Source organism: Salvelinus sp. IW2-2015, linkage group LG16 (genome assembly GCF_002910315.2).
Source record: "Salvelinus sp. IW2-2015 linkage group LG16, ASM291031v2, whole genome shotgun sequence".
NCBI classification, from domain to species: domain Eukaryota; kingdom Metazoa; phylum Chordata; class Actinopteri; order Salmoniformes; family Salmonidae; genus Salvelinus; species Salvelinus sp. IW2-2015.
In genome coordinates, this window is record NC_036856.1 from 7,204,949 (window position 1) to 7,231,942 (window position 26,994).

Below are 26,994 nucleotides of genomic sequence, written 5' to 3' on the forward strand. Positions count from 1 at the left end.
GTCTCCGACGGGCATGGCACCAATACTAGCATTTATGTGGTAGCTACATTTTGAAACAACAGTGACCAGATACATCATTTAAACAAAACCCAATGGCTACTAGGGCAGCGACTCAAACGTGCCCCTTCAATTCGTGACGATTCTTCTTTTACTTTCACCTGGGTGTCTACTTTAAGTGGCATTGCACATTCAATCTCACTCTCTCCAACCTAACCATTCACTCATCCACACCTCATTCGTTTGATCTGGATTCCCACCTACTGGATTACTGAGCTTTTTTTGCGCAGAGAAGACAAGGTTCTCATGCGTGACAAAAGGGGCGCAATATTGTAAGTTCCATCCTTCTTTCCAAACAATAATTTGATGCGCATTCATTATTTTGTTTTTCGCTACAAGACTGAGCGCGTGCATTTCTGCCTGATCCTTTTTGCGAGTGGGCTACATAACCGTGACGATACCTCACCGGGTGATAGTGGCTATTATTGTACTCTGACCTCTATTGAAATGACTATCCAGCACCAAGACTGTTGCGTTCTTCCAGAGGCACCGCGCGCGCAGGCTACTCATTGGATGAACGTCCGCCGCAATCCGTAGCCTATTCCAGTGCACTTTCCTTCTTATCTTCTCGGAAATGCAATAACATTTGGGGTGGCTTTTATACTGGTAAACCTCAAGAGGAATACTGCAAGTTGAGGAAACGAACAATGTGACACGTACAGTGCCCGACAAGTAAGTATAGCCTGTTTTGTGATGTGGGACTCAATTATCGGACGACGCGGAACGACACAACCTCGTTCAATTATTCTATCTGTTCAGGAAAACCTGAACAACATTCATACTTGGTCAAATAAATCCAGACGTTCGATTCAGGTAGGACAGCATTGTTTATGGACGTGTCTAAGATTGCTTTTGTTTATTGACTTGACAGGTCTTTAGAATATATAGAGATTATGAAAATGATTCWTGCGGCGATGGGGAGAGAATTTCACTTCAATGTGTGCCACAGGGCTGGATCAAACAGTAGGTTATAATGTGGCTCTCTTGAGTCTATTCCTGCAGTTATTTGAACGTGAAATGTGCCTGTCATGGGTATCAGTAGTGTTAATGGAGCCCGGGGCGCATAAAATCAACTGATTGTAGAATATATATGAGAAGAAACTGAACCCATCACACAGGCAGCACAAATCTGATCTTTTTTTCAGTCATATTTTTCTTTTTGACCAATCAGATCTACTCTGAAAAAGATCTGATGTGAAAAGATCTGACGGGATTGGTCAAGAGACCAATTAGTGGGGAAAGATCAGAATTTGGGTGCCAGTGTAAACAGCCCATGCAGTGCTTGACTTGGACTGAAATAGGGGCTAGTATTAATATTGGGTGCCAGTACTGTTTATATTGAGGTGCAGGAGCTCCACAATACTTTTGAGCTAATATTCTATTAGCGTTACAGGAGCTCAAGCAGTAGAAAATGGGAGGTGCTGGTACTCCGCTCAGGTGAGCTCCTGCCCAAGTCAAGCACTGATCCTATGTGTAGGCTACCATTTCCCTTTACACCTCACACTCCACTTAAGTATTTCTGTGGACTATTGTATGATGGGATAGCGTAACAGCACTGACCCCGTATTCTCTCCCCCCTAAAATGAAAAACATTTGTGTATTTTGGGGACAAATTGCTGCTTCCATGACTGTTATATTGAAGAGGAAATTGGTTATGCACACACACAAACACACACCACCACACACACACACACACACACNCACACACACACACACACACACACACACACACACACACACACACACACACACACACACACACACACACACAGAGCCAGATGAATTGGTAATGCTCCAGGTCCGGATGTTGAGCCCACTGACCCATGAGAGGGGAAAAAGACAACTCGATAAGAACAAGATTGATAAGGTCTCTGACTATCTCGCCATCTCTCCCTAATTCTTTCACCTCCAGCAGAGGCAATGCTGCAATAGACTGATTTCCCATGGGGCTCTGCATTGTTGTCCATACTTGGCTGACAGGATATGAGATCAAAAGACCATATCCACAACAGAGAGAGGATATGCCATGTGATGCTGTACTTACAGTGCAAGCCCAGAGGCTTCTGTTGATGGAGCTGAGAGCCCATGTCTTGAGTGAGGGTTTATTTCCATTTTACCCGTCTTCTACGGCACACTGCATCGCTGAGCTTTTTCCGCTATGTACCAATCAGTGTTTAAAGTTCAAGCAAGAACTTGATGCTGCGGTATTTATCCATGTAGAAACTCTGAAATTAGAAAGGTAGTGAGGCGACCAGTAATTAGATCTTAATAACGATAATGTTTGAATACTGAAATGAAGGTAAAATTCTACTCCTCATATGAGAATGAATCACAGCCACTACTCTCCAAATGTATGACATAAGCTGTCTTTGTTGTAAAAGTTTAATATCGCTCATATCAAGAAATATCTCTTGCATTTTAAGTTTTGAGATCTCGGTGATGATTAAAAATACATACAGCACTTCAAGTGAAAAGGCAGTCGAGTTAAAATGTCTCATTCACTAGAGAAGGAAACTCTGACACCTCAGGAGAGGGCTTCATTGACCACTGAAGTGGCTAGCTAGCTGAACTAATATGCACACTGATATGCACCACCTTTCATCATACTCAGAAACCAAAGAGTGGAAAATCATTTATTAGTTGCTGCTTTCAGTTGTCAATTTAATCAAGAAGTGTTTAATGCAAAAAAAATGTTTTAACTTGATGTTATCCCTTTCTGGTTTGGTATCGGCTATCTCCCATACTTGGCGTTGAAAATAAATCACCCTCTCACCTTGCATTTTGGTCATGTTTCCAAGCCACCTTCTGACGGTGCCATAGATGTATTCTCTCTGAGAACATGAAGAGATGAGTGCTTTTTCAGGGAAATGGAGGAGGGGAGCATTTCAGCTCGAATACTTGGCTACAACTACCCTGTGATGGAAAAATATTGTTGCAGTAAATGATATTTAAATGATTGAAAAGCCAAGTTTTTACAGTTGCAGGATCCAGGTGTTTCCAAGTGCAAAGTTAGCGGCGGCTCTATCAAAAGATTCATGTGATTATCTAACAGAGGGGAGAGAGAGAGACCTGTAGAGCTGAGGAGGAGCATTCGACACCCAAAGACCATGATGAAACCATGTTTCTCCATCAGTTCTAATGTAATTGGACAAAGAGTGACAGTTATAACACGGTTATAGCTGGAGGTCTGCTTGAAGGCGGAGGTGAATGGAAAGAGAGGACTACTGCAAATCAGTTCTGCTCTGCCGACATGCAAAGTGTACCAAAGATTTGGCCCATCTGTATAAGATGTTAAAACCATATAGAATATTTAACGATCAATCAACCATAGCTAGCTGTTGCAGTTCTGCATTCGGGGTGAGGGGGTAGATTTTACCCATGGGAAAGCACTTTTGTGGGTTTTTCTGTTTGCACAGCAGCTTTTTGGGGTTGGTGAACGTACCGTGCTGCTCAGCCGAGTGCTTGGGGCGATGCGCAGTGTGAGTGGAGCAGCAGAGCATTGAAACACTGCCAAGGCGAATGAAGCCTGCGAGGCCAGAGTTGGAGGCAACCTGGAGGCAGATCCCTGGCACAGCACCTCACTGGGACCTGCATGGCTCTTGGAACCGTACTACTGTACTTGGGAGTTGCTCTTTTCTGCTAAAATAGCACTTTGCAGGGTGACGTGACTCATCGGCTACACTCTCCAGTTCTGTTGCTGTTTTTACTTCGGAACAAGGAAGCCTTTTCAGAAACACCTCCTATGATCTAATGCAACGTTCGTTTGTCCTTAGCTGGTTTAAAACTTGCAACCCCACTGCTTTCCACATAGCTGATGTCTTGTGAGTGTTTGGGTGCAGAATAGCTGCCTATTTGTGCACCCATGTACTGTAGGCGCTGACTCCACATTTGTGGTAGTGGAGTAGAGGCGAGTTATCCACATGTAATCATATGTGATTTGAGAACGAGTGAAGCGCTATATCAATGTAATCCACCAAACGATTAATTTGTATCAAATGCCCAGGCTGTTGGTAGGGTTGTAATGTTCTAACTTAGCCATTTTGGTCGCTACACTATCCCCTTTTTCAGAACACTCCCTCTAGCTCACATACCTCCCCATTGTAACGCCATCCCACTTCTGACACCAATAGGGGAGAGGGGGGTAAGTTGAGAACTGTTTTCCATTCAGCATCACTCCATTAAGTGGAATATAGTAATCTTTTTTCTAACAAAGATATCTACATATTTCAGGGTGTTGTATATCCCTGGAAATAATCAGAATTCATGTCAACATTACAGTTTTGAAAACATAGCTTGTCCAAAAAAAAGTGATCTCTTGGCACAACTTACCCCTTGTATGAGGTAAGTTGAGCTGCGGGGCAGGGTAAATTAAGCCCCCTACACATTTCTGTACTGAAGGAAATATTCCCACTATCTTTTTAAAACCATGTCTATCTTTATTTCCCAAACACAATTCAACACAATCACAATCGCTTTGTCTTTGAATAATTTTAAGCATATTTTAACACAGGCATAACGCCTAACACACTTTGTATTTTTTTAAACATTGGCCAGGCCCTATTGTTACACTACAATTTGCTCACTTTGCCATTGGCTCAACTTACCCCAGGGCAAACAGTTTGACTAGATTAGCCCACACAGCTACTAGGATGCACTTTCATGCAAGGTTTAGCACCTCATATTGAAGCTTATACAGACCCCAACTAATGTACAGTTGAAGTCGGAAGTTTACATACACTTAGGTTGGAGTCATTAAAACTCGTTTTTCAACCACTCCACACATTTCTTGATAACAAACTATATTTTTATCAAGTCGGTTAGGACATCTACTGTGTGCATGACACAAGTAATTTTTCCAACAATTGTTTAGAGACATATTATTTCACTATTTCACATATTATTTCACTGTATCACAATTCCAGTGGGTCAGAAGTTTACATACACTAAGTTGACTGTGCCTTTAAACAGCTTGGAAAATTCCAGAAAATTATGTCACGGCTTTAGAAGCTTCTGATAGGCTAATTGACATCATTTGAGTCAATTGGGGGTGTACCTGTGGATGTATTTCAAGGCCTACCTTCAAACGCAGTGCCTCAGACCTCAGAAAATAAATTGTAGACCTCCACAAGTCTGGGAGCAATTTCCAAATGCCTGAAGGTACCATGTTCAGCTGTACAAACAATAGTACGCAAGTATAAACACCATGGGACCACGCAGCTGTCATACCACTCAGGAAGGAGACTTTTCCCATGTGGTTTCTTTCACAGACTTCATGAAATGATGACCTCTTCCTAAATAGTTGGTCAAATTATACATTTTGTGTATGGTTTCAACTTGGCTCAACTTATCCCACTCTCCTCTATGCTGCAAAGTAAGGGGCTAGTTCTGGTCCCTAGATGGTACACGTGCAACCTTGGCATTGAAGGAGTTTTCTCACACATTAGTCATTCAATATTTTGAAGATGTGGGGCTGATTTTAGCTAAATGCACACTTTTTGTGGTAAAATCTCTACTAGCCAGGATGTGTCCTATAAGCATTCCCATCTCATGGAACCTCATTGAGTTAAGCCCTCGAACCAGTCCTCTTCTTCGGGGCCCTTTTGAGTAAACAAATGTGAATTAGGATGCTCTAAGGCGTGTGCTGAATAAGGGCTGAGCACTGCTTCGCTGCTGTACTGCCTGTGCTAGGCCTGACATCTGAAGCCGTCTGCTCGGCTAGTCGGCTGTCCTTGGAGTGAGAGAGCGAGAGAGACAGGCAGATGAGACATGCACGCTGAGCAGAAGAAAGTCAAAGCCAGCAGGGCAGAAAAACATTTAAACCTATTCTGGGATGGTTGCCGTCACGTAATAATCGGGACATCTCCCATCAGCAATACTGGAACATGGTCTGAGAATACCAACAGAATACCAATACTATTACAGTAGCATTGGCTATCAAAATTGTTAAAAGGTTTTAAAAACAATTCTAATAAATGCAACAGTTGGACATTGGATGAAGATATTCCAATCCATTAGATAATGACAGAATTATAGCACATAAAACAGTTTATGTTCAGGGATTTTGGTGGGAAGTCAGGTATTCAATTTATTGTTAAATTGCACCTTTTTCTGCTTAATGCACTCCTATACATCTACAGTATTTATACACTACCAGTCAAAAGTTTTAGAACACCTACTCATTCAAGGGTTTTTCTTTATTTTTACTATTTTCTACACTGTAGAATAATAGTGAAGACATCAAAACTATGAAGTAACCAAAAAGCCAACCTTTGCCTTGATGACAGCTTTGCACACTCTTGGCATTCTCTAAACCAGCTTCACCTGGAATGCTTTTCCAACAGTCTTATAGGAGTTCCCACATATGCTGAACACTGTTGGCTGCTTTTCCTTCACTCTGCGGTCCGACTCATCCCAAACCATCTCAATTTGGTTGAGGTCGAGGGATTGTGGAGGCCAGGTCATCTGATGCAGCACTCCATCACTCTCCTTCTTGGTCAAGTAGCCCTTACACAGCCTGGAGGTGTGTTGGGTCATTGTCCTGTTGAAAAACAAATTATAGTTCCACTAAGCGCATACCAGATGGGATGACGTATCGCTGCAGAATGCTGTGGTAGCCATGCTGGTTAAGTGTGCCTTGAATTCTAAATAAATCACAGACAGTGTCACCAGCAAAGCACCCCCACACCATAACACCTCCTCCTCCATGCTTTGCGGTGGGAACCACACATGCAGATATCATCTGTTCACCCGCACCGCATCTTACAAAGACAGCGGTTAGAACCAAAAATCTCCAATTTGGACTCACTAAACCAAAGGACAAATTTCCACCGGTCTAATGGCCGTTGCTCATGTTTCTTGGCTCAAGCAAGTCTCTTCTTCCTATTGCTGTCCTTTAGTAGTGGTTTCTTTGCAGTAATTCGATCACGAAGGCCTGAGTCACACAGTCTCCTCTGAACAGATGATGTTGATATGTCTGTTATTTGAACTCTGTGAAGCATTTATTTGGGCTACAATTTCTGAGGATGGTAACTCTAATGAACTTATCCTCTGCAGCAGAGGTAACTCTGGGTCTTCCAATCCTGTATGTCCTCATGAGAGCTAGTTTCATCACAGCGATTGATGGTTTTTGGGACTGCACTTGAAGAAACTTTCAAAGTTTTTGAAATGTTCCATATTGACTGACTGTCATATCTTAAAGGAATGATAGACTGTCATTTCTCTTTGCTTATTTGAGCTGTTCTTGCCATAATCTGTTCTTGGTCTTTTACCAAATATGGTAAAATGTTTGGTATCTTCTGTATACCCCCCTACCTTGTCACAACACAACTGATTGCCTCAAACGCATTAAGAAGGAAAGATATTCCACAAATTAACTTTTAAAAACACACACCTGTTAATTGAAATGCATTCCAGGTGACTACCTCATGAAGCTGGTTGAGAGAATACCAAGAGTGTGCAAAGCTGTCATCAAGGCAAAGGGTGGCTATTTGAAGAATCTCAAATATAAAATATGCTTAGATTTGTTTAACACTTCTTTGGTTACTACATGATTCTATATGTGTTATTTCATAGTCTTGATGTCTTCACTATTATGTAGAAAATAGTAAAAATAAAGAAAAACCCTTGAATGAGTAGGTGCTCTAAAACTTTTGACCGGATGTGTACTTTACATTGTTTGCGAGATCAAACATGTTATTTAACCTTTAAAGTCATACTGAGACCAACGTCTCTTTTACAGATGAGCCCTGAAGGAGCAGAACTCGGTAGCGGGCTAGCATACAGCAGTGAGGAATCAGTCTCAGTTGGGGCATCATTTATAAATGTTGCCTACACACAAAATATGCCCCAAAACATGTGCTCGACAGTTTTCACGCAAAAGTTGGCATTTATATAAACTGAACTTGACGTGAGAATGTGCTTGTCCTCACGCAAAATTTAGACCATGCGTACGCACAGTTTCTAGTGGTTGAAGAATTGCATTGCAAGAAGGCAAAAGTAGCCTAGTAGACTTGGGGAAATCCGGAATATACAAAAAAWWWWTTTTTTTAAATTGCCCTCAGAACAGCCTCAATTTGTCCGGGATATGGATTCCACATGGTGTCGAAAGCGTTCCACAGGGATTCTGGCCCACTTTGACTCCAATGCTTCCCACAGCTGTGTCAAGTTGGCTGGATGTCCTTTGGGTGGTGGACCATTCTTGATACAAACAGGAAACTGTTGAGCGTGAAAAACCCAGCAACGTTGCAGTTCTTGACACAAACCGGTGCACCTGGCACCCACTACCATACCCCGTTCAAAGGCACTTAAATATTTTGTCTTGCCCATTCACCCTCTGAATGGTACACATACACAAGCCATGTCTCAAGGCTTAAAAATCCTTCTTTAACCTGTCTCCTCTCCTTCATGTACAGTGATTGAAGTGAATTTAATAAGTGACATCAATAAGGGATCATAGCTTTCACCTGGATTCATGTCAGCGTTCTAGGTGAATGGATAAGGCAGAGTCAGGCACAGGACACAGGTATGAGTAAAAATCAGAGCTTTACTCAAAATAAGCAATGTTCCAACAAGGATAAATATCCAGAGCACATAAAAGAAACCACTTGACAACAACAATCACGCACAAAACAAAAGGGGAAGCCAGAGGGTTAAATAAGGAACATTGATTATGGAATGAAAACCAGGTGTGTACAATGAAGACAAAACAAAACGAAAATGAAACATGGATCGGTGGTGACTAGAAAGCCGGTGACGTCGACCGCCGAACGCCGCCCGAACAAGGAGAGGGACCAACTTCGGCGGAAGTCGTGACAATTCACCTGGTTAGTCTGTCATGGAAAGAGCTGTTTTGTTTTGTACACTCAGTGTATGATGACTTAGTCATATCAAAAAAAGTTATCTAAATACTGTATAATAACAAGGTGCTATCAATTGCTGTTAGTGAGAAGGGTGAAAATCTAATTATTTTATCTTTGCATAACAAAATAATTTAATATTTCCAATTTACAGTATTTATTTTATTTCCATGATCACTGTAGAATAAATTCTGACCATGATGGTTACATCCTCGAAATAGCCTATAGGGCTACAACAATTTAGGATATGCGACCATTCGTCCCATCTCTCATTTAATTGGACCCACTTCACAGTAGTTAATACTGTAGCTAGGTCGAAAAGGCTCCGTAACAGCTTCTACCCCCAAGCCATAAGACTGCTGAACAATTAATAAAATGGCCATCCGGACTATTTACATTAACCCACCCCTCACTGCTGCTACTCGCTGTTTATTATCTATGCATATTCACTTTACCCCTACCTACATGTACAAATGACCTTGACTAACCTGTACCCCCGCACATTGACCATGTATATAACCTCAACCTCGTTATTGTTATTTTATTGTTACTTAAAAAATATATACTTTAGTTATTTAATAAATATTTTCTTAACCCTATTTCTTGAACTGCATTGACGGTTAAGGGCTTGTAAGTAAGCATTTCACCGTAAGGTCTACACTTAAGCTACTGGTATTTAAAATATTTTGCTCTATCCATGCGACAGAAAAGTAGCCTAGACAAAATGTCATTTATAAACATAATACATAATATTGCCATTGCAACTTTTCTGGCCATGATGAGTTCATATTACCATGCGCATCGCTTTTAATTGGGCGGCCTGTTAGATAGGCTATTATAATTTCATATTTTTTGCTCCAAGGGAGCGCGTTTATAACATACCGTATAATTGAACAGGTGAACACAGTTTATATTTTGCATTGAAGTGGGAAGGCTACCACTAAGTAGGCCTACTTTAGTTTGAATGTTTTCAGAGTAGACGTTTCAGAATTCGCGGTCAGTGCAGCATATTTTGGTTCGAGAGAGAGTAAATGCAAAACATTAGCGAATTCAATCTGTTTACAGGTCGACAACAATTTGCAATTTGCAATTGAAACGGTCAGCTACATCAAATGTCCCTGAAAAAAAAAAAATTCTACCAACACCTCCGAAGACATTTGATCAAGTTCCCCATTGATATTTCCTTTAGAATTACTATGTCAGTCTAATTCCAATACTTCCAAACGTATACAGCAAATAAGGGAGTTATTGTCACTATAAAAGGTGAATGATGGGCGTTATTCAGACGGAGTTATAATCCTCGTTAACGCGCGCACACTTTTACGTCAGGTCTGATTTATTAGAGGAAACGGTGCATGCAGATATTTAGTGTAACATTTAAACAACGGTTATAAATGGGGCCCTTGGAGCTTGAAATGGCCTGGGAGCGGGATGGAGATGGAAACAGATGCTCTTTCTCTACACAGAGGAACCCTGGGGTTGTGGAGGACCATCTATACTATATCCCAATGAGATGAATCTATACAGTAGTCATCATTCACCCAATGCTTTTATCAAGGATGGAGGGAAATCATTCATTACACTCTGCACCTAAATGACCAGGAGAAAATCAAGTAATTGGACTGAAATGTTAGCCAATGCCCCGCTACCTTTATTTGTGGTTAGCTGCCAATTACCTTTTGTCCTGTAAGCTCAGCTCAGTCAATGTATCAGATGGGTTTTTGCAGCTCCTATCTTAATACAAAGTAGATCCTGTTAAACAGATGTTTACTGATGTCCACAAGCTGAAACGTAATCAATTGGTAGTGTTTGCTCCCTGTCTCCTGGTGTTAGAATTGAATCCCTGGTTTACCAGTAGACTACCAGAACAACCTGTAACAACAGTAGTATAGCCTGCCCACCCGAAAAATACTACAGTTTACTGTAGAATACTAAAGTACTTACTATACAATTCTATAGTATACTGTAGAATACTATACTATACACTGTAGTATCCTTCGATCATGTGTAGTACTTACTATAGAATGTTGTGGTATGATGTAGAATACTACAGTAAATACTACAGCARRWCCCCCCCCCCCCCCCCAAAAAAAAAACACACAGTAATGTCCGCAAAAACACTACACTTTTTTAACTACCTATGTACAGGTTATGGAAAATGTGCTCTTAGTATTTCTCCAGTAGGTTTCCTGAAGGAGAAAGCCTCCATTTAATATGTGGAAGATCATAAAAGAAAAACACTATAGTAAATACAACAGGAATGTCCGCCCAAAAAATACATAAATACTACAGTATACTACAATCTGCAAACGGTCTACATTAAATAGAATATACTACCGTTTTTATATTATAGTTAACTATAAATACAACAGTATACTACAGTAAATACTTCAATATTCACTGTAGTGTTTTTGCAGACTTGAATACTACAGTAAAGTACAAAAACACAACAGTGAATAKTATAGTATGTTTTCATGTGGGTGGTTACCTCATGGTCTTTACATTGACATTGACTTAATAGTTTTAAAGATTGTTAAATGAAGAGGCAGAGTGTTGAAGAGACGATGTGGTGAAAAGGTTGTGTTTGAGAATGTGGAGCTGGCTTCCCTCCAGGCAAACCTTAAAACCCTATGGTTGATTTGAAGTGGAATTCTGGGGTAAAATGTAAAGATGTACAATGACGTTTAGAACGTTAGTCATAAGGACACAATGTTGTTCTGCCAGGTAGGCCCGTTGTGAGACGACATAAAATACGCAATAGAATTAACCCTTCTTAATTGAGTCTCAGACTCTCCCCCTCTCTGTTCTCTATCCATCCAAACATACTTTAACACAAATAAGTTCAAGGGAAGACGTGCAAAGAGGACAGCCAACTGTAGCTCCTGATAACAGAATTACAGAAATGACATTAACTCTGTGACCATGAATCCCATTTGGGTTGTGTTTTTTTGTGTGCGATATCAAGCTCAGGCATCCAATACAGCGGCAAGGCTTGGAGGCTTCCACAATATAATGTGCTCTCAGCGCCAACTGAGAGATTCAGGGGGGTGCCACATGGTAAGAGGATTTTAGTTTGGCTCTGAAAAATGAAGCTGTTCGTGACACGTTCCAGTCAGCTGTTTGAAGTAACAATCGAGGCCTATAAGAAGACGAGTCTCTGTCGGTTAGAATGGATTTGTAATGAAGACATTTACATCCCAGAGATGGATGCCAAGGMTTCTTTGCTAATGTTTAAACATTGATTGAAGAATAGTATGCAGAGCATTAAGTCGATCTATGGTTATGAAAGAATTGCGTTATTTGTTGTTGAGACTAGCTTTAGTGTGCTATGGTTGGAAGACTGGTAGGCTATCTTCTGAGGCCAAAGAACCATAAGGATGTAGTTATGATGGTGGCCCAGAGAGGGGTTAGGTTTGACTGACAGTCAAAGATATGGCAATATTCCCGGGGGGAGAGCGAGAAGCAGTGAGACAGACAGACACAGAGAGAGAGGTTGTGTGTCTGTGTGTGAGAGAGATAGAGATAGTGTTTGTGTGTGTGTTTTTGTGTGTTTGTGTTGTGCTGTGGTGTGCATGCATGTTGTGTGTGTGTGTGTTCGTGGGCTTGTGAGAGTGATTGAGAGAGGTAATGTATGTGTGAGAGAGAGGTAATGTGAGAGAGATAGGAGAGAGGTATGTTTGAGAGAGAGAGAGAGCGTAGAGAGAGAGAGAGAGAGAGAGAGAGAGAGAGAGAGAGAGAGAGAGAGAGAGAGAGAGAGAGAAGAGAAGAGAGAGAAGGAGAGAGAGAGAGAGAGAGAGAGAGAGAGAAGAGAGAGAGAGAGAGAGAGAGAGAGAGAGAGAATATGAGTGTGTGAGAGAGAGAGTGGTAGAGTACAGTGCATTCGGAAAGTATTCAGACCCCATTACTTTTTTCCCACATTTTGTTATGTTACAGCCTTATTCTAAAATGGATTAAGTCGTTTTTTCCCCTCATCAATCTACACACAATTCCCCATAATGACGAAGTGAAAACAGGTTTTTCCATTTTTTTGGCAAGTTTATACAAAATAAAAAACAGAAATATTACATTTACACATCTTCTTGGGTATGACATTACAAGTGTGTGCTTCTACACCTGCATTGCTTGCTGTTTGGGGTTTTAGGCTGGGTTTCTGTACAGCACTTCGAGATATTAGCTGATGTACGAAGGGCTATATAAAATAAACTTGATTTGATTTGATTTATGACATTACAAGCTTGGCACACCTGTCTTTGTTTCTCCCATTCTTCTCTGCAGATCCTCTCAAACTCTGTCAGATTGGATGGGGAGCATCGCTGCACAGCTATTTTCAGGTCTCTCCAGAACATAATTTTTTTCCGATAGAAATTCCATGCACTGTAATTTACATCTTGATAAGAGCTACTGGTAAGATTGAGGTAATGAGTAATCCGTTTGGATAAGGGAATTGGAAATACACATGACACTTGTTTTAGATCATTTTACCTTATAATCTCTGGAGACAAATGTGAAACCAGTCATATGGCAGCACACTGAAGCACATCAACATATCACCTTTCCCACCGTAAAGTTGATGAAATGCTGTGCCATCATGCAGAATTCTCAGAACGAATCAAACCACRGTTTTCTTTCTTTCGTGCATAAAGGCTCTCCAAACCAGTTTTTTATGATTCATAAATARTTTCCTCAATCGAAATAATCTATAAGAGAGTATTTTTAAATCTACCAATTGGTGCTGAAATGGAGATGAATATGCATATATTTAGATMACTTTCTTTCATTGATCCCTAATATTAAGAACCGTTCTCTCGGTGTATTCTATATAGACAAAATTGTAGACAAAATTCTAACTAAAAGGTACACCGTATTTAAAGGMATTTCTTAACATAAATGTACTCAAAACCCTATTGAATGAAAACTCCACCAGAAAATATGTTGGCCGGCAAGTGTGAGGGATTTCAGTGGTTACATGAAATTTATTCCGAGCGCACTAGGTAGCCACATCTGCAGAGAGCTTACAAGTGTGAAAGACGTAAATTCGGAATTGGAATCGAGTCAAAATGGAACACACCCCATCCACCGTCAATGTGTAGGCCTAATACCTTAGCATGAATTGTTGAATAGGAAAGATGGGACATATCAGAAACTGTATTGGCTTGCTGGTTGTCTTAACCTTCAGTGTCTTAACCAATTCAATTCTACAGTTAGCTTCGATTTTTGCACCCCAAATGGCACCCTTTTCCTTATATAGTGCACTACCTTTGGGCCCTGGTCAAAAGTACTGCACTATAAAGGGAATAGGGTGCCATTTGTGACTCAYTCTGCAGATAGTCTCTATAAAGTCTCTATAAAGAACAATAGAGACCACTGCTGTTGGTGCTCAACATTAGAATTACTCATAGAACTTCTTTATAGGCTCACTGGGCTTTTAACAGTATAAAACACTTGATGTCTTGTGTGAGATGGAGGACGTGGAGGTGGGAGCAAGGGAACAACAGGTTGACGGGATGAAAGACGGCGTGAGGATGGTGATGGAGGTGAAGAGGATGATGGGACTCGAAGTGGCAGGAGGGTGTGTGCGCGTGTGTGCATGAGCATATCAATGATGGGTGTTTTTGTGTGTCTGTGTCTGTGTGTGTCTCTCTGTGTGTCTGTGTCTGTGTGTGTCTCTCTGTGTGTCTGTGTGTATGAAGGGCTGTTTAAGGAAGATAGGTTTGGTCAGGGTCGAGGAAACATCTCCCCAGTGTCATGGCAACAGAAACGTGTGCGTGTGTCAGCTCATCGATCTGCACACTCATAGTGGCGATAGAGGGAGAAAGATGGAGGGCTGTGTTGGCAGGGACCGAACCACAGTGCCACACACACACTAACATTAGCGTTATTATACTCAATCTAGGTTTTATTCACTTATTATCAATAATATAGAGACCTCCAGACATACAGCATTCCAAACGTGTAACCATCTCAATGTTCATATCTGTAATTGTCTCACATACGGACTAATGAACCCCTTGGCAATGTTCTTCCTCAACGACTGCAGTGTGCATAGGCACTTATTCAATCCCAGCTTTAACACATTGGAAAGCAGTTCCAGCTCGAATACATTGAAGACGTGTTAGTGCTGGGCTGGAACAAAAACCTACACACACTGCATCTCTCCAGGACCTGAGTACTGAGCCCTTTCCAGCTTAGATTGTTGACATCAAATGAAATGAGCATTCTTTAATGTTATGTCATTCTGCCGATCTGAGGAAACTTGGAACGGCTCGCGTAAAGTCCTTACAACTGGCCCTTCCAGAAAAGTGTCCCCAAATGTCCTCGGCCCATTGACAGAGACGGTGTGACTTGGTGCAGAAGCCCGTTTGTGTACTGCAGTCTTATCAGTGTTTGGGCTCTTCAGGCAGTGTAAGGGGACTGAAGGCTGCGACATGCCATGGCATTGTTTCTCTAATCTGGGCCCAGCAGTGGTGTGAGTGAGTGGTTCATCCAGCCCTCTCTCTGTTTTCTGTGTGTTGTGGTGAGAGAGATTGTGTGTGTGTGTGTTGTGTGTGTGTGTGTGTGTGTGTGTGTGTGTGTTGTGTGTGTGTGTGTGTGTGTGTGTGTGTGTGTGGTGTGTGTGTGTGTGTGTGTGTGTGTGTGTGTGTGTGTGTGTGTGTGTGTGTGTGTGTGTGTGTGTGTGTGTGTGGAATCTTCAAACAGGACGCCAATGTCCCATGAAATACATGGTGAACTAGCCAGGATTAGCTCTGCAGATGACAACGATGACATAATCAGATGGAAATGATTGTTGCATACTGATGCAATGGTTAAACGACTAAGTGGTTTCAGAATGATGACCCATACCTGTCTCCTTCATCCACCTTTATTGAGGTTGGGCAGCAATAACCTGGCGTCATAAAACTGTGGCTCAAATAGTCGAATATCCTTGTCTGAGGTCGTTCATCACCACTGATTTGTACCAATGCACCCTCSAGCCATAAGACTGCTAAATAGTTAACCAAATATAGCTACCCGGACTATCTGCATTGACCTCCCTTTGCACTGCCTCTTTTGACTCCACATACACCGCTGCTGCTGCTTATTATCTATCCTGTTGCCTAGTCACTTTAACCCCTACCTATATGTAAATATCTACCTCAATTACCTCGTACCCCTGCACATCGACTCGGTACTGGTACGCCGGGTTCTTTTTGTTTGAAAGGAAAGAAAGTGATATGACGGCATGCATAGGAGCTAACTAAATGGGTGAATATCTTGCCTTAATAGAGTTATATTATATAGAGGAGGCATATTAAAAAGATTACCGACATCACTTTTTTTGCTTCAATTAGCCAACTATTAGACACAGACACAGAGTTGTACACAAAAAAAGACGTTGCATCACCGTCTGAGCGACTCATAGTTTGAAAGACTATGAGGAAAAGATGCAGGTGGACAAAAACAGACATGACTGGTCACTTCCTGTTCGTGCTTCTGACAGGAAGTGGTGGTGCCCCGTGGAGCCTAGGATCCCTGCTGTGGCGGCGCAGCGTCCACCTGCTGCCGTCTGATTGTATCTCATTAGACTGACTCCACTAATCCAATCTGCTCTGCTGCTCAAACTAAATTCTGTCTGGCTGACTGGGGGCCTACACTTCCTCTATTGGCGCTCACTGCACGCACGCACGCGCACACACACACCACACACACACCACACACACACAAACAAACGCCCGCATCATGCACATGCGCAAGCACAGATGCGCAAGTGCACACACACAACACACACGCACACACACACACAGGAAAAGTGACAGTTTGTGGAAGTATGAGCAGTGTGTCAGACTTTGTGTGAGATGGATAGTGCGTTTGAGAGATTCAGTGAGGTGAGTGTGTGACAGGTTGTGAGAAAATGTGTGTGTGGCGAGTGTGTGTTATACATGTGATAGGCTGTGAGAGGTTGTGTGTGTGTGTGTGTGTGTGTGGTGTGTGTGTGTGTGTGTGTGTGTGTGTGTGGTGTGTGTGGTGTGTGTCACGCTGTGTCTGTCAGACTGTGTGACATGTTGTTTATGTCACACTGTGTGTTGGAGTCTTTGATATTCTGCCTATGTCAGTGTGTGAGTACATTCATCAGCTTGTGCTCATGCAATGCATGTCAGCTTCTGTGGAAGACTATTTTGTCTGTCAATGTCCCATGTTAGCCTGTGGTCCGTTAAGAGTTCATCAGACAGTGTGTTTGTGTATGCCCATGACGGGTGTGACATATCAAGAACCTGATTAAACAGCATGATCATTACACAGATGCTGGGGACAATGATCATTACCTTGTGCTGGGGACAATAAAAGGCCACTCTAAAATGTGCAGTTTTGTCACACAACACAATGACATAGATGTCTCAAGTTTTGAGGGAGCGTGCAATTGGCATGCTGACTGCAGGAATGTCCACCAGAGCTGTTGCCAGAGAATTGAATGTTCATTTCTCTACCATAAGCTGCCTTCAACGTTGTTTTAGAGAATTTGGCAGTATCTCCAACCGGCRTCATAACCGCAGACCACATGTGACCATGCCAGCCCAGGACCTCCACATCCGGCTTCTTCACCTGTGGGATTGTTTTAGGGGGGTTGTGTGCTGAGAAGTATTTCTGTCTGTAATAAAGCCCTTTTGTGTGGAAAAACTAATTCTGATTGGCTGGACCTGGCTGCCAAGTGGGTGTGGCTATGCCCTCCCAGGCCCACCCATGGCTGCACCCTGGCCTAGTCATGTGAAATCCATAGATTAGGGCCTAATGAATTTATTTCAATTGACTGATTTCCTTATATGAACTGTAACCAGGGTTGGGGAGTAACAGATTACATGTAATCCAATACATGTAAGGGATTACAAAAAAKCGGTAACTGTAATCCGTTACTTTACAAGCAAATATACTGTAATCAGATTACAGATACTTTTGAAAAACTAGATGATTACTTAGAGGATTKATTTTAAATTCAGATCTTTGAAACATCTCTGTTTTCTCAATGACATTCAAATCAACATTGAAAAAAGGCGCAAGTTTAAATTTGTGCCACATGAGCGAGTCTGACCACAAGTCAGAGACAACTATGATGACACACCAAATGTGTTTGATGGATCGCGGGAAAAGATCAGGAATGGGCTTTTGTAGGCTACAGTCCAAGCTATGTCTTCCAATGGTGTGACTGCTGTCGGCATCCAAAGATTATCCAACTTGAATACATGCTTGGAGGTAGGGATGACAGCAGTGGTGTTGTCTACGGCGATATGGATTTCACTTATTATTGATATCTACATAGTGCATTGATGTGAATCACACTGCTGCTCTCTCGTTTAGCTACGTATTTGCACCTTATTGATTGGTTGTTGTGGATGGCTGTTCACAAATCTAAATGTATATTTGAACCCAATAATGGTTGAATTCAAGAAGTTTAAGCTGCCTATCAATCATTGTTTTTGAAACCAGTGGACAGCCAGTAAAAAATGCACTCTTGCAACAGCTACATAGTGCAGAGCCCAGCCTATGGAATAAAAGTAGGGCTTTTATTACTCAATCTAATTCATGCTGATATATATTTTTTTATCCATAGGCCTAATGGAAACATGCTCAAACTCGCACACTTTTGATAAGGGGCAATCTGTAGTTGCTACATCAATTTTTGGACTTATAAAATATATATATTAATGTAAAGATATAATTGATTGGTATTATTATATGTAGTAGAAAGTGATGGGTTAGAAGAAGCCTACATAACCAACCCATAAATAAAAATGTAACATCCATGTATGGCCAGCTATGTAAACTTTAACAGTGATTTATCCTGCAATAGATGTTGTTCTATTGGTAACATCCATTTTTGTCTTCTTCTAATGCCTCTTCAGGGGAAAGTCATCTAAAAGTAACTGAATGTAATGAGATGACTGAGTTTGGGTAATCCAAAAGTTGCATTACAGATTACAATTTTGGACAGGTAACTAGTAACTGTAACAGATTACATTTAGAAAGTAACCTACCCAACCCTGACTGTAACTCAATAAAATCTTTGAAGTTGCTTTTATATTTTTGTACATTGTAGCGGTTGGCAGCCTATTAAAATATTTGGAGGCGTGGCTTGTTGGGTGTGGCTTTGTGGCCTCTCATGAGGCTGATTGTCATGCCAGTTAATTTGTTATCTTCTGTTCTGTGATTCCATTTTAAGCTTGTACACTGCCAGTGCTGCAGTCTTAATGAGATTGATATAGATGTACGTGATACCAAAGCGTACTAAAGTTGAATTATTAATACAGTCACCATTTTGTTACAATTCTGTAATGTATTTTCAAATACAATAACTACATTTTCTGATGCATTCAGCACTCATATAATATATATATATATATATACACACATTTTAAATACATTCTGTTACATATATTTTTTAAAGACATTATTTGGCCAATTTTAAATATTCTGTATCAAAATTATTATTTTCTAAATCGCTTGGGTGTGTCTGTATTTTCGTCTTGGAAGGGCTGTGTGTCCGCATGCTCTCTGTGCATTTCATCTTGCCTTTAAGTACTTGTGTGTGTGTCAGCTTGCAGTATGTCAGTCAGACTGTGCTAGTCTGCACTTTGCTGTGCTGCTTTATTACCCTGTGTGTTTGATCTATGTTTGCCCCTGTGACAGTCTATGTCAGGCTATTGTGTGTGCTCGTGCTCGTGCTTGTGTGTGTGTGTGTGTGCGTTCAATCTGATATCACATGGATAGGTTGATCCCTAGGTATATCTCAGCTCCTTTCATCCCTCTGATTAAAAGTCAGTGCTGCTGTGAAATGCACCCGTGAGACCAGAGAGACGGACCACTAAATCACTTTTAAAGCCCCACTCTGTATTATAGTACTGCCAGTTAGACCATGGTCATAGACACTGCATGGCTGTTGAGACATTGACCTAATGTCTGCAATTCTAGCTTGGCTTGTGTGTGTGTYTGCGTGTTTACACACCCTTTCTTTCCATCCAGTCCACCCTTGTTTCAGGATTGTAGTGTGAGTAATGCTTGGTGTGATGTCTGTGGTTCACCATGKCATTATGATAGAAATAATCTGAATTGTTTGGACTTGAATTTAGTGTTGGTTAAATGAAATGACAAAGTATTACTCAGAGTGAGAGCTCATCGTTATGGATGTGATTTGGTCAATTGYCTGAATTTGACCAGATAATTCAGGACACATCTAGAAGAAGATAGTAATGTACAGCCTCTCCCGGGTCTAAACCTCCTTCAGGGTATATGTGTGCACTTGCACACAATTTTGTAATGATGTGAACAACAGATTTTTMGGGGGGAAAATGACCAGCATGCTGATGTTTTTTTCCCCTCTCCAGTTTTTTATTCTGMAGCTCCATCTTGTGGCAAGGATGTGTAGTTCAAGAGGAAGTAATGTAGAGATAAACCYTAARGTAGAGATAAAAAAAWATATATAGTTCCAGTCAAAAGTTTGGACACACCTACTCATTCAAGAGTTTTTCTTTATTTGTACTATTTTCTACATTGTAGAATAATAGTGAAGACATCAAAACTWTGAAATAACACATATGGAATCATATAGTAACCAATAAAGTGTTAAACATTCTACAGCGATACATCATCCAATCTGGTTTGCACTTAGTGGGGCTACAATTTGTTTTTCAACAGGACAATGACCCAACACACCTCCGGGCTGTGTAAGGACTATTTGACCAAGAAGGAAAGTGATGGTGCTGCATCATGTGACCTGTCCTCCACAATCACCTTGACCTRAACCCAATTGAGATGGTTTGGGATGAGTTGGACCTCAAAGTGAATGAAAAGCAGCCAACCAGTGCTCAGCATATGTGGGAACTCCTTTAAGACTGTTGGAAAAGCATTCCTCATGAAGCTGGTTGAGAGAATGCCAAGAGTATGCAAAGCTGCCATCAAGGCAAAGGGTGGCTACTTTGAAGAATCTCAAATATAAAATATATTTTGATTTGTTTAATGCTTTTTTTTGTAATTGGTAACAAAATACAATTATTAGCCTATTTATATTATTATATGGCACTCATTTTAAACTAATATTAGACAATATTGCTGGCCATGTATATTATTATTTTGCCCTCTGTTGATGTCTTTTTATGTTTTAGAGTGAGAAAATATGTCAAAATTAGATTGGTTGAAACAGCAAAGCCAAAAACAAAGGACATCTATGATAGTGGTGATACTAATTTTGCTATATTTTTCTGAAACCGACCACATTCACTAGTTCTGCTTTGAGCAGAAATGCCCTATGCCCTATCATGCATGTGACAACAGCAATACTCATTAGATACAACAATCCCAATGTAAGCCGCCTTGGTATCAGGTCCCTACACTGATTTGTTTAACGCTTTTTTGGTTACTACATYATTCCATATCTGTTATTTCATAGATTTGATGTCTTAACCATTATTCTACAGTGTATAAATGAGTAAAAAATTAAGAAAACCCCCGGAATGAGTACGTCTGTCCACACTTTTGACTGGTATTGTATGTTTTACATATAGCATATTACATGATATGACATGATATTGGATTCTGTCTATCTTGTTTGGTCAGAGAACGACGAGGCTGTGTATCTGTCCATCAGCGTCTCCTCCCACCTGTGACCTGGCTTTTCCTCTCCTGCCCTCCGAACACTCTTCTGATGTGAGTAGCCTACTTACAGGGGTCACTCTTTCACTATTTCTTATTCTCCCCCACATATATTCTTGTCTCAAATTAGATGTCTTGAGCTGTCAGGCCAAACAGACAGAGTTAATCGCAGTGAGAAAGTTGTCAGAAGAACGACACAATTTCATAGCATATAACAGTATACTAATCATCTATGAGGAAATTGCTTTGAACATGGAAATGATTGAAGCCCTAATTGTAAATATAGTCATTTGGATCAATGTAAGTGGTTAATCCATCCAGAACTGCGCCGTTCATTGTACTGCCCACGGTCTTCTCTCTTGCAGGTGTTAAAGCACACTTTGCTGAACGTGAGTTCCATTTTATTCACTAAAGCAATATGTCCTATGTTATAGTGCTTCTGGGTCATGTTCTGTTGTCAGAAAACATTTAGAAAAGTAATGAAACAGGGAGGTACTACCTGAATATGTCCAATTAGAACACACATTCCCAGTTCCCCCTACATTGTGTCCTATTGAAAACAACCCGGGTTTCTGTTAGCCCAGTGGCCATGTGATGATGACGTCACTTCCTGTGCCTCCAGAGTTTGATGGAGAGCTGGTCGGATGACAGCTGGAACTGTTGTCATAACCGGAGGAATTCTCGCCACGGTGATTCTCTTGGTTATCATAGCAGTGCTCTGTTACTGTAGACTCCAGGTAGGTGTGTGCGTGTGTGTCTGTGTATGAGAGATCTACTTAGACTCAGTCTCTATTCACTAATTAATTGTCACAAATCACAACCTCTCTCTCTCTCCGCCCCTCTCCGTCAGTATTACTGCTGTAAGAAGAATGGGTCAGAAGGGGACACCGGCTCCATCACGCAGCCCCATTTTGCCTGCAATGCGTGCAGTGCACCCGGGGTGGATGGGGCGGCCGTCACCCCCCTCTTCCCGGAGCCCCCTGCCCCCCACGCCTCAGGGCCTCCCCGCAACTACTGCCCCACCTGCGCGCCCTATGAATCACCCTTCTACATCCGCACCACCGATGAGATGCGCAACGGTGGCGAGCGCATCACCTACATGCCCACGCACTATGAGAACCCAGCGCTGGCTCTCGACCTGCCCTCCCTGCACGGCTCCCTGCTGAGCACCGGTCAGCATCGCAGCAACCCAGCACCGGACTTCTATACCAACACTCGCGCTATAAGTACAGAGGTGTGACCCACTTCGTATGTGGTCCTGGTGGCTCAGTTGGCTGGAGTGCGCTGCTTCCAACTCTGGTGTTGTGGGTTTGATTCTGTACACAGAATATTTGTTCATTTTCGCTTTGGATAAAAGAAACTGGTAAATTACCATATTTTTATGAGGATGGCCACTGGTAGCCACTGTCTCTCTCTGCTGACCGCTAAAGAGAAGATGATGGAAAAGTAGCATTGAGAGACAACATGGAGCGTTGACCACTTGACCTGGTCAAACACTTCCTGACTTCTCTCTCCCTACCCTGTCAGCTAGCTTCCAGCTGGATTCGAGTAGACTCAAACAGTACTGTTTTTTATTTAAATGAAGGTAGCTATGTTTGTTGTTGTTTAAACCCCCTTAGGCTCCTGTAATACAGAGGCAGAGAGCATCCCTTTGTGTTTAATTGACTAAGGGGACAAGACCAAGACCTATCCACTGTCTGGCAAGGTAGTGTGTGGGATTTCAATCTTCACTGTTTGAGGGCTATCTGTGTTGTGGTTTCACCTGCACCTACTCTTGTKATTTCCTTGTATCTGCCAATAGAGACAAATACAACTTGTATCTTTGTATTTCTGTATGTTTTATTCTGAACTAGAAATGAAAGCTAACTGCATTTGAGTGACGGTAATCAGAAGAAGATGAACAATCAAGTCGCAGAAACGCAGAAAATACAAAAGAGACAGTGACTACTTCAGAGCTTTCTCTATGCAAGCTCTTTCACAATCAAACCTGAAACGGTCGGAGAGAAAAGCCTAACAATGCAGCTGTCAATTGTTAATGTTTTTCTTTTTCAWTTTTTTTTTGTCATATGTAACTGGAACTATTGAAAGATTGTTTGTTGTCTTCTGTTATTGAAAGATGTATGTACTATGGCTACTTTTGAGACCATGGAATTTGATTCCATAATATTATGACTCAAATACTACAGTTAAAAGATAGTTTTAATGTAAGGACAGTGGCATTTTGTAAGTGGGTGATGCAGAATTTCAGTTAGTGATTATTTGTCCGTTTGTCTCTGTACCCGTGTCATTGAGTAGGCTACCATTCTTTGCTCAAAGCACTGAAGCTACGGTACGGTTCAAATGAACATATTGTATTTCTCTTTATTGACAGTGATGCAACAACTTGGAAATGTATATATTACCAAATGCATTGAAGGCATTTATAATTATTCGTTTGTCTCCTTGATTGACTGGCTGATGACTTTTGGGATTCGGCCACAATGTTTTTTCAATTGGGACGTGCAAGTCTGGTATAATTTAATGTAGTTTGTGCCATTTGGTGTCCACACTTCAGATCCCCTGATTGTTGATTCTATGAACTGTAAACGTCCATGTCTTTACACATTTTAGTGTTTCTTTCAACTTGTGAAATAAAATATTTATGTAATTGGTAACAAAATACAATTATTAGCCTATTTATATTATTATATGGCACTCATTTTAAACTAATATTAGACAATATTGCTGGCCATGTATATTATTATTTTGCCCTCTGTTGATGTCTTTTTATGTTTTAGAGTGAGAAAATATGTCAAAATTAGATTGGTTGAAACAGCAAAGCAAAAAACAAAGGACATCTATGATAGTGGTGATACTAGTTTTGCTATATTCTTCTGAAACCGACCACATTCACTAGTTCTGCTTTGAGCAGAAATGCCCTATGCCCTATCATGCATGTGACAACAGCAATACTCATTAGATACAACAATCCCAATGTAAGCCGCCTTGGTATCAGGTCCCTACACTGTCCCGAGTCTTTGCACCAGTGCAAGTATTGTACCTGTACTTTTGTCAAACATTGAATAAAGTAATAAATATTGAAAACATACTAAAAGCAGAGGAGGTTGGTGGGAGTAGCTATGGGAGGATGGGCTCATTCTAATGTATGGCATGGAATGAATGGAACGGAGTCCAACGTGATTTCCATATGTTTGATTCCGTTCCATAAATCCCATTCCAGGCATTACAATGAGCTCATCCTCTTATAGCTCCTCCCACCAGCCTCATCTGACTAGGCGGTAGGTTGAGTCGGGAAGCTGTTATAAAATGATTGGCCGTAAAAAAAACAGTTGTGTTAAGGTGTTGTTTCTGGTGTTTATTTGCTCCTTAAAAAGGGGTGAAAGTTGTGTGTCTGTTCAAAAGCTTCTATAAATCTGGCCTTTTAAATCCAAAACAAAGACCATGAATTAGACAATACATTTCAATTGAGAATATCTACAGAATTACATGCCCCATAAGGATACATTTTCATTCTTCATTTCTGTTGGTTTAGGTTATTCATTAAATAATTGATTTTTCAAAAAATGCTTAAACAACAGGATGCTATATTTGACAATTAAAGATTTAGAACTGCTTGAAATGCCTTTGTTGTCCGTGTTTTGCACACACACACACACACACACACACACACACACACACACACACANCACACACACACACACACACACACACACACACACACACACACACACACGACATCCAACTTACCAATAGTGCAATGTATTGCAGTGGTCTGAAGCATATTCCTCCCTTTTGTCTTTATATTTAGCCAAACAAAAATGTCAATGAATGAAGTATATCCAGTGGTGACCCGTCATTCAGGGCAGGTGGMGCAGAGCCTCACATTTTTTTGGGGGGGTTGCCTGTTTTGCATGTGATTTTGGCATTAATACGTGTAAAATATCAGTTATAACAATGTAAAAATAAAATAATTATTGAGTTAATAAAGCCACATACAAACATGGTCTCTTTTTTTCTTTCTTGAGTAAGGCAGCYCCAAAATGCAGGTGTTTCAGCCTAGCTCAGTGCTTTCTGTGGTGGTGGGGAAGCCAGCGGAAAATACGGAGCGTAGGGGTTGGTAATGTTCTCTAGTTGAGCCGGGATTGGCTCAGTGTTCTGTCACTCATGGGGATCCTATGTCACTGCCACATTTTTAGGTTACAACTGTAACCCCGGTTTTCTGATAGTATGAGTGAGGTATTTCACTTATGGGATACGCCCCCAGCGTATTCGTCAGAAGCCTTTATTACACTACCGCAGCCATGATTGGCTGGACGTCGAGACGAGTGCGTCTGGGAAGGGTGTCCCTCCTACCCTATAAAAGGCCCAACGCAGCGTCTCTGAGTCATTCAAAAATAAGCCACACCTCTTCCTCGCTCATGCAAGGAGGGTGGTCTGGTGAAATACCTCACTRATACTATCAGAGAACCTGGGTTACAGTCGTAAACTAAAGTTCTCTTTCAAGAATTTGTTTCGGGAATTTCACTTTTGGGATATACTGACTCCCGTATTTCCAGACAAGCTTATCCTGACGACCGACTGCCCTGCGCTATATATATCACACAAATGGGCTTTGCCACTCAGAAGATCCTACACGTAAAACAATAGCCTATAAAACTCGCTGCTGAGCAAATATCTTGGATAGCTATGCCCTTAAATCAAGCCCAGGACGTAGCCATTTATCTAGTGCAGCTATTCCCAAACTGGAATACGTGCAATGGGGTATGCGCAATGCCGTCTGGGMTATGCCAAATAAAAATGCGATTCACAAAAAAAAAATGTAAAAACTGTTTTTAAAATAGAATAAATGTCTTCACATTTTCAAACAGTACATTTATATTTTCCAACGGGGCTATACATTTGGGTGAGGTTTTTTTCTCACCTGAGTAGCCTCGTTTCACCACCCAAAATAAAATGAAACCATCTAGTGTTCAGCTATATAACAACACAATGTCAAATACAGGTAGCATAGTCAAATAATTAACATCCAATCACATTAACCGCTACTTTCTCGTGGGAAACCTTCACTCTTGCGCAGAAACGAAACATGACAATTTGAAAAATAAGCCACGGGAGCTTTTTGAGCGAGAATAAAGACYACTTTCTAGTAGTAAYACATGTCTAAAAGCAACAGATACCACTAAAAAGAAGGAGCTAGAAGTGTCTTATATGGTGAGCTACCGAYTGGCTAGGACAGGCAAGCCCCATWCTATTGTGGAGGATTTAATTCTTCCTGTTGCTGTGGATTTAGCTGGGACAACGCTGGGGGAAAAGGCCCAAAAAACTATACAGACAATGACTTCATCAAAGAACACTGTTTCACAACGCATCAGTGACATGGCAYGAGATGTTTTGAAACAATTACTACTTCACATACAAGCCAGTGAATTATATGCYTTACAGGTGGATGAGTCAACAGACGTGGCGG

The 26,994-nt window shown here is 41.2% G+C and overlaps 1 protein-coding gene across 2 annotated transcripts; it reads left to right on the forward strand.

Moving 5' to 3' along the window:
* The first annotated feature begins 69 nt into the window (after positions 1-69).
* LOC111975368 (protein FAM163A-like) lies at positions 70-25,146 on the forward strand. Of its 2 annotated transcripts, XM_024003613.1 has the most exons (5): positions 70-729; positions 21,492-21,581; positions 21,893-21,916; positions 22,150-22,264; positions 22,378-25,146. In XM_024003613.1, exons 4-5 carry the CDS (start codon positions 22,172-22,174, stop codon positions 22,765-22,767), a joined length of 483 nt encoding a protein of 160 aa, XP_023859381.1. In that variant the 5' UTR covers positions 70-729; positions 21,492-21,581; positions 21,893-21,916; positions 22,150-22,171; the 3' UTR covers positions 22,768-25,146. The 2 variants fall into 2 exon arrangements, with proteins under 2 accessions (XP_023859381.1, XP_023859382.1); XM_024003614.1 differs by lacking the exons at positions 70-729; positions 21,492-21,581 and having other exon boundaries at positions 21,600-21,916.
* Positions 25,147-26,994: the final 1,848 nt, after the last annotated feature.

Excerpts from the sequence above, each read along its gene's own strand:
- LOC111975368 (XM_024003613.1), top strand. The coding sequence starts at position 22,172 with ATGACAGCTGGAACTGTTGTCATAACCGGAGGAATTCTCGCCACGGTG. Across the intron at positions 22,265-22,377 it reads TCTGTTACTGTAGACTCCAG|TATTACTGCTGTAAGAAGAA; the intron begins GTAGGTGTGTGC and ends CCTCTCCGTCAG.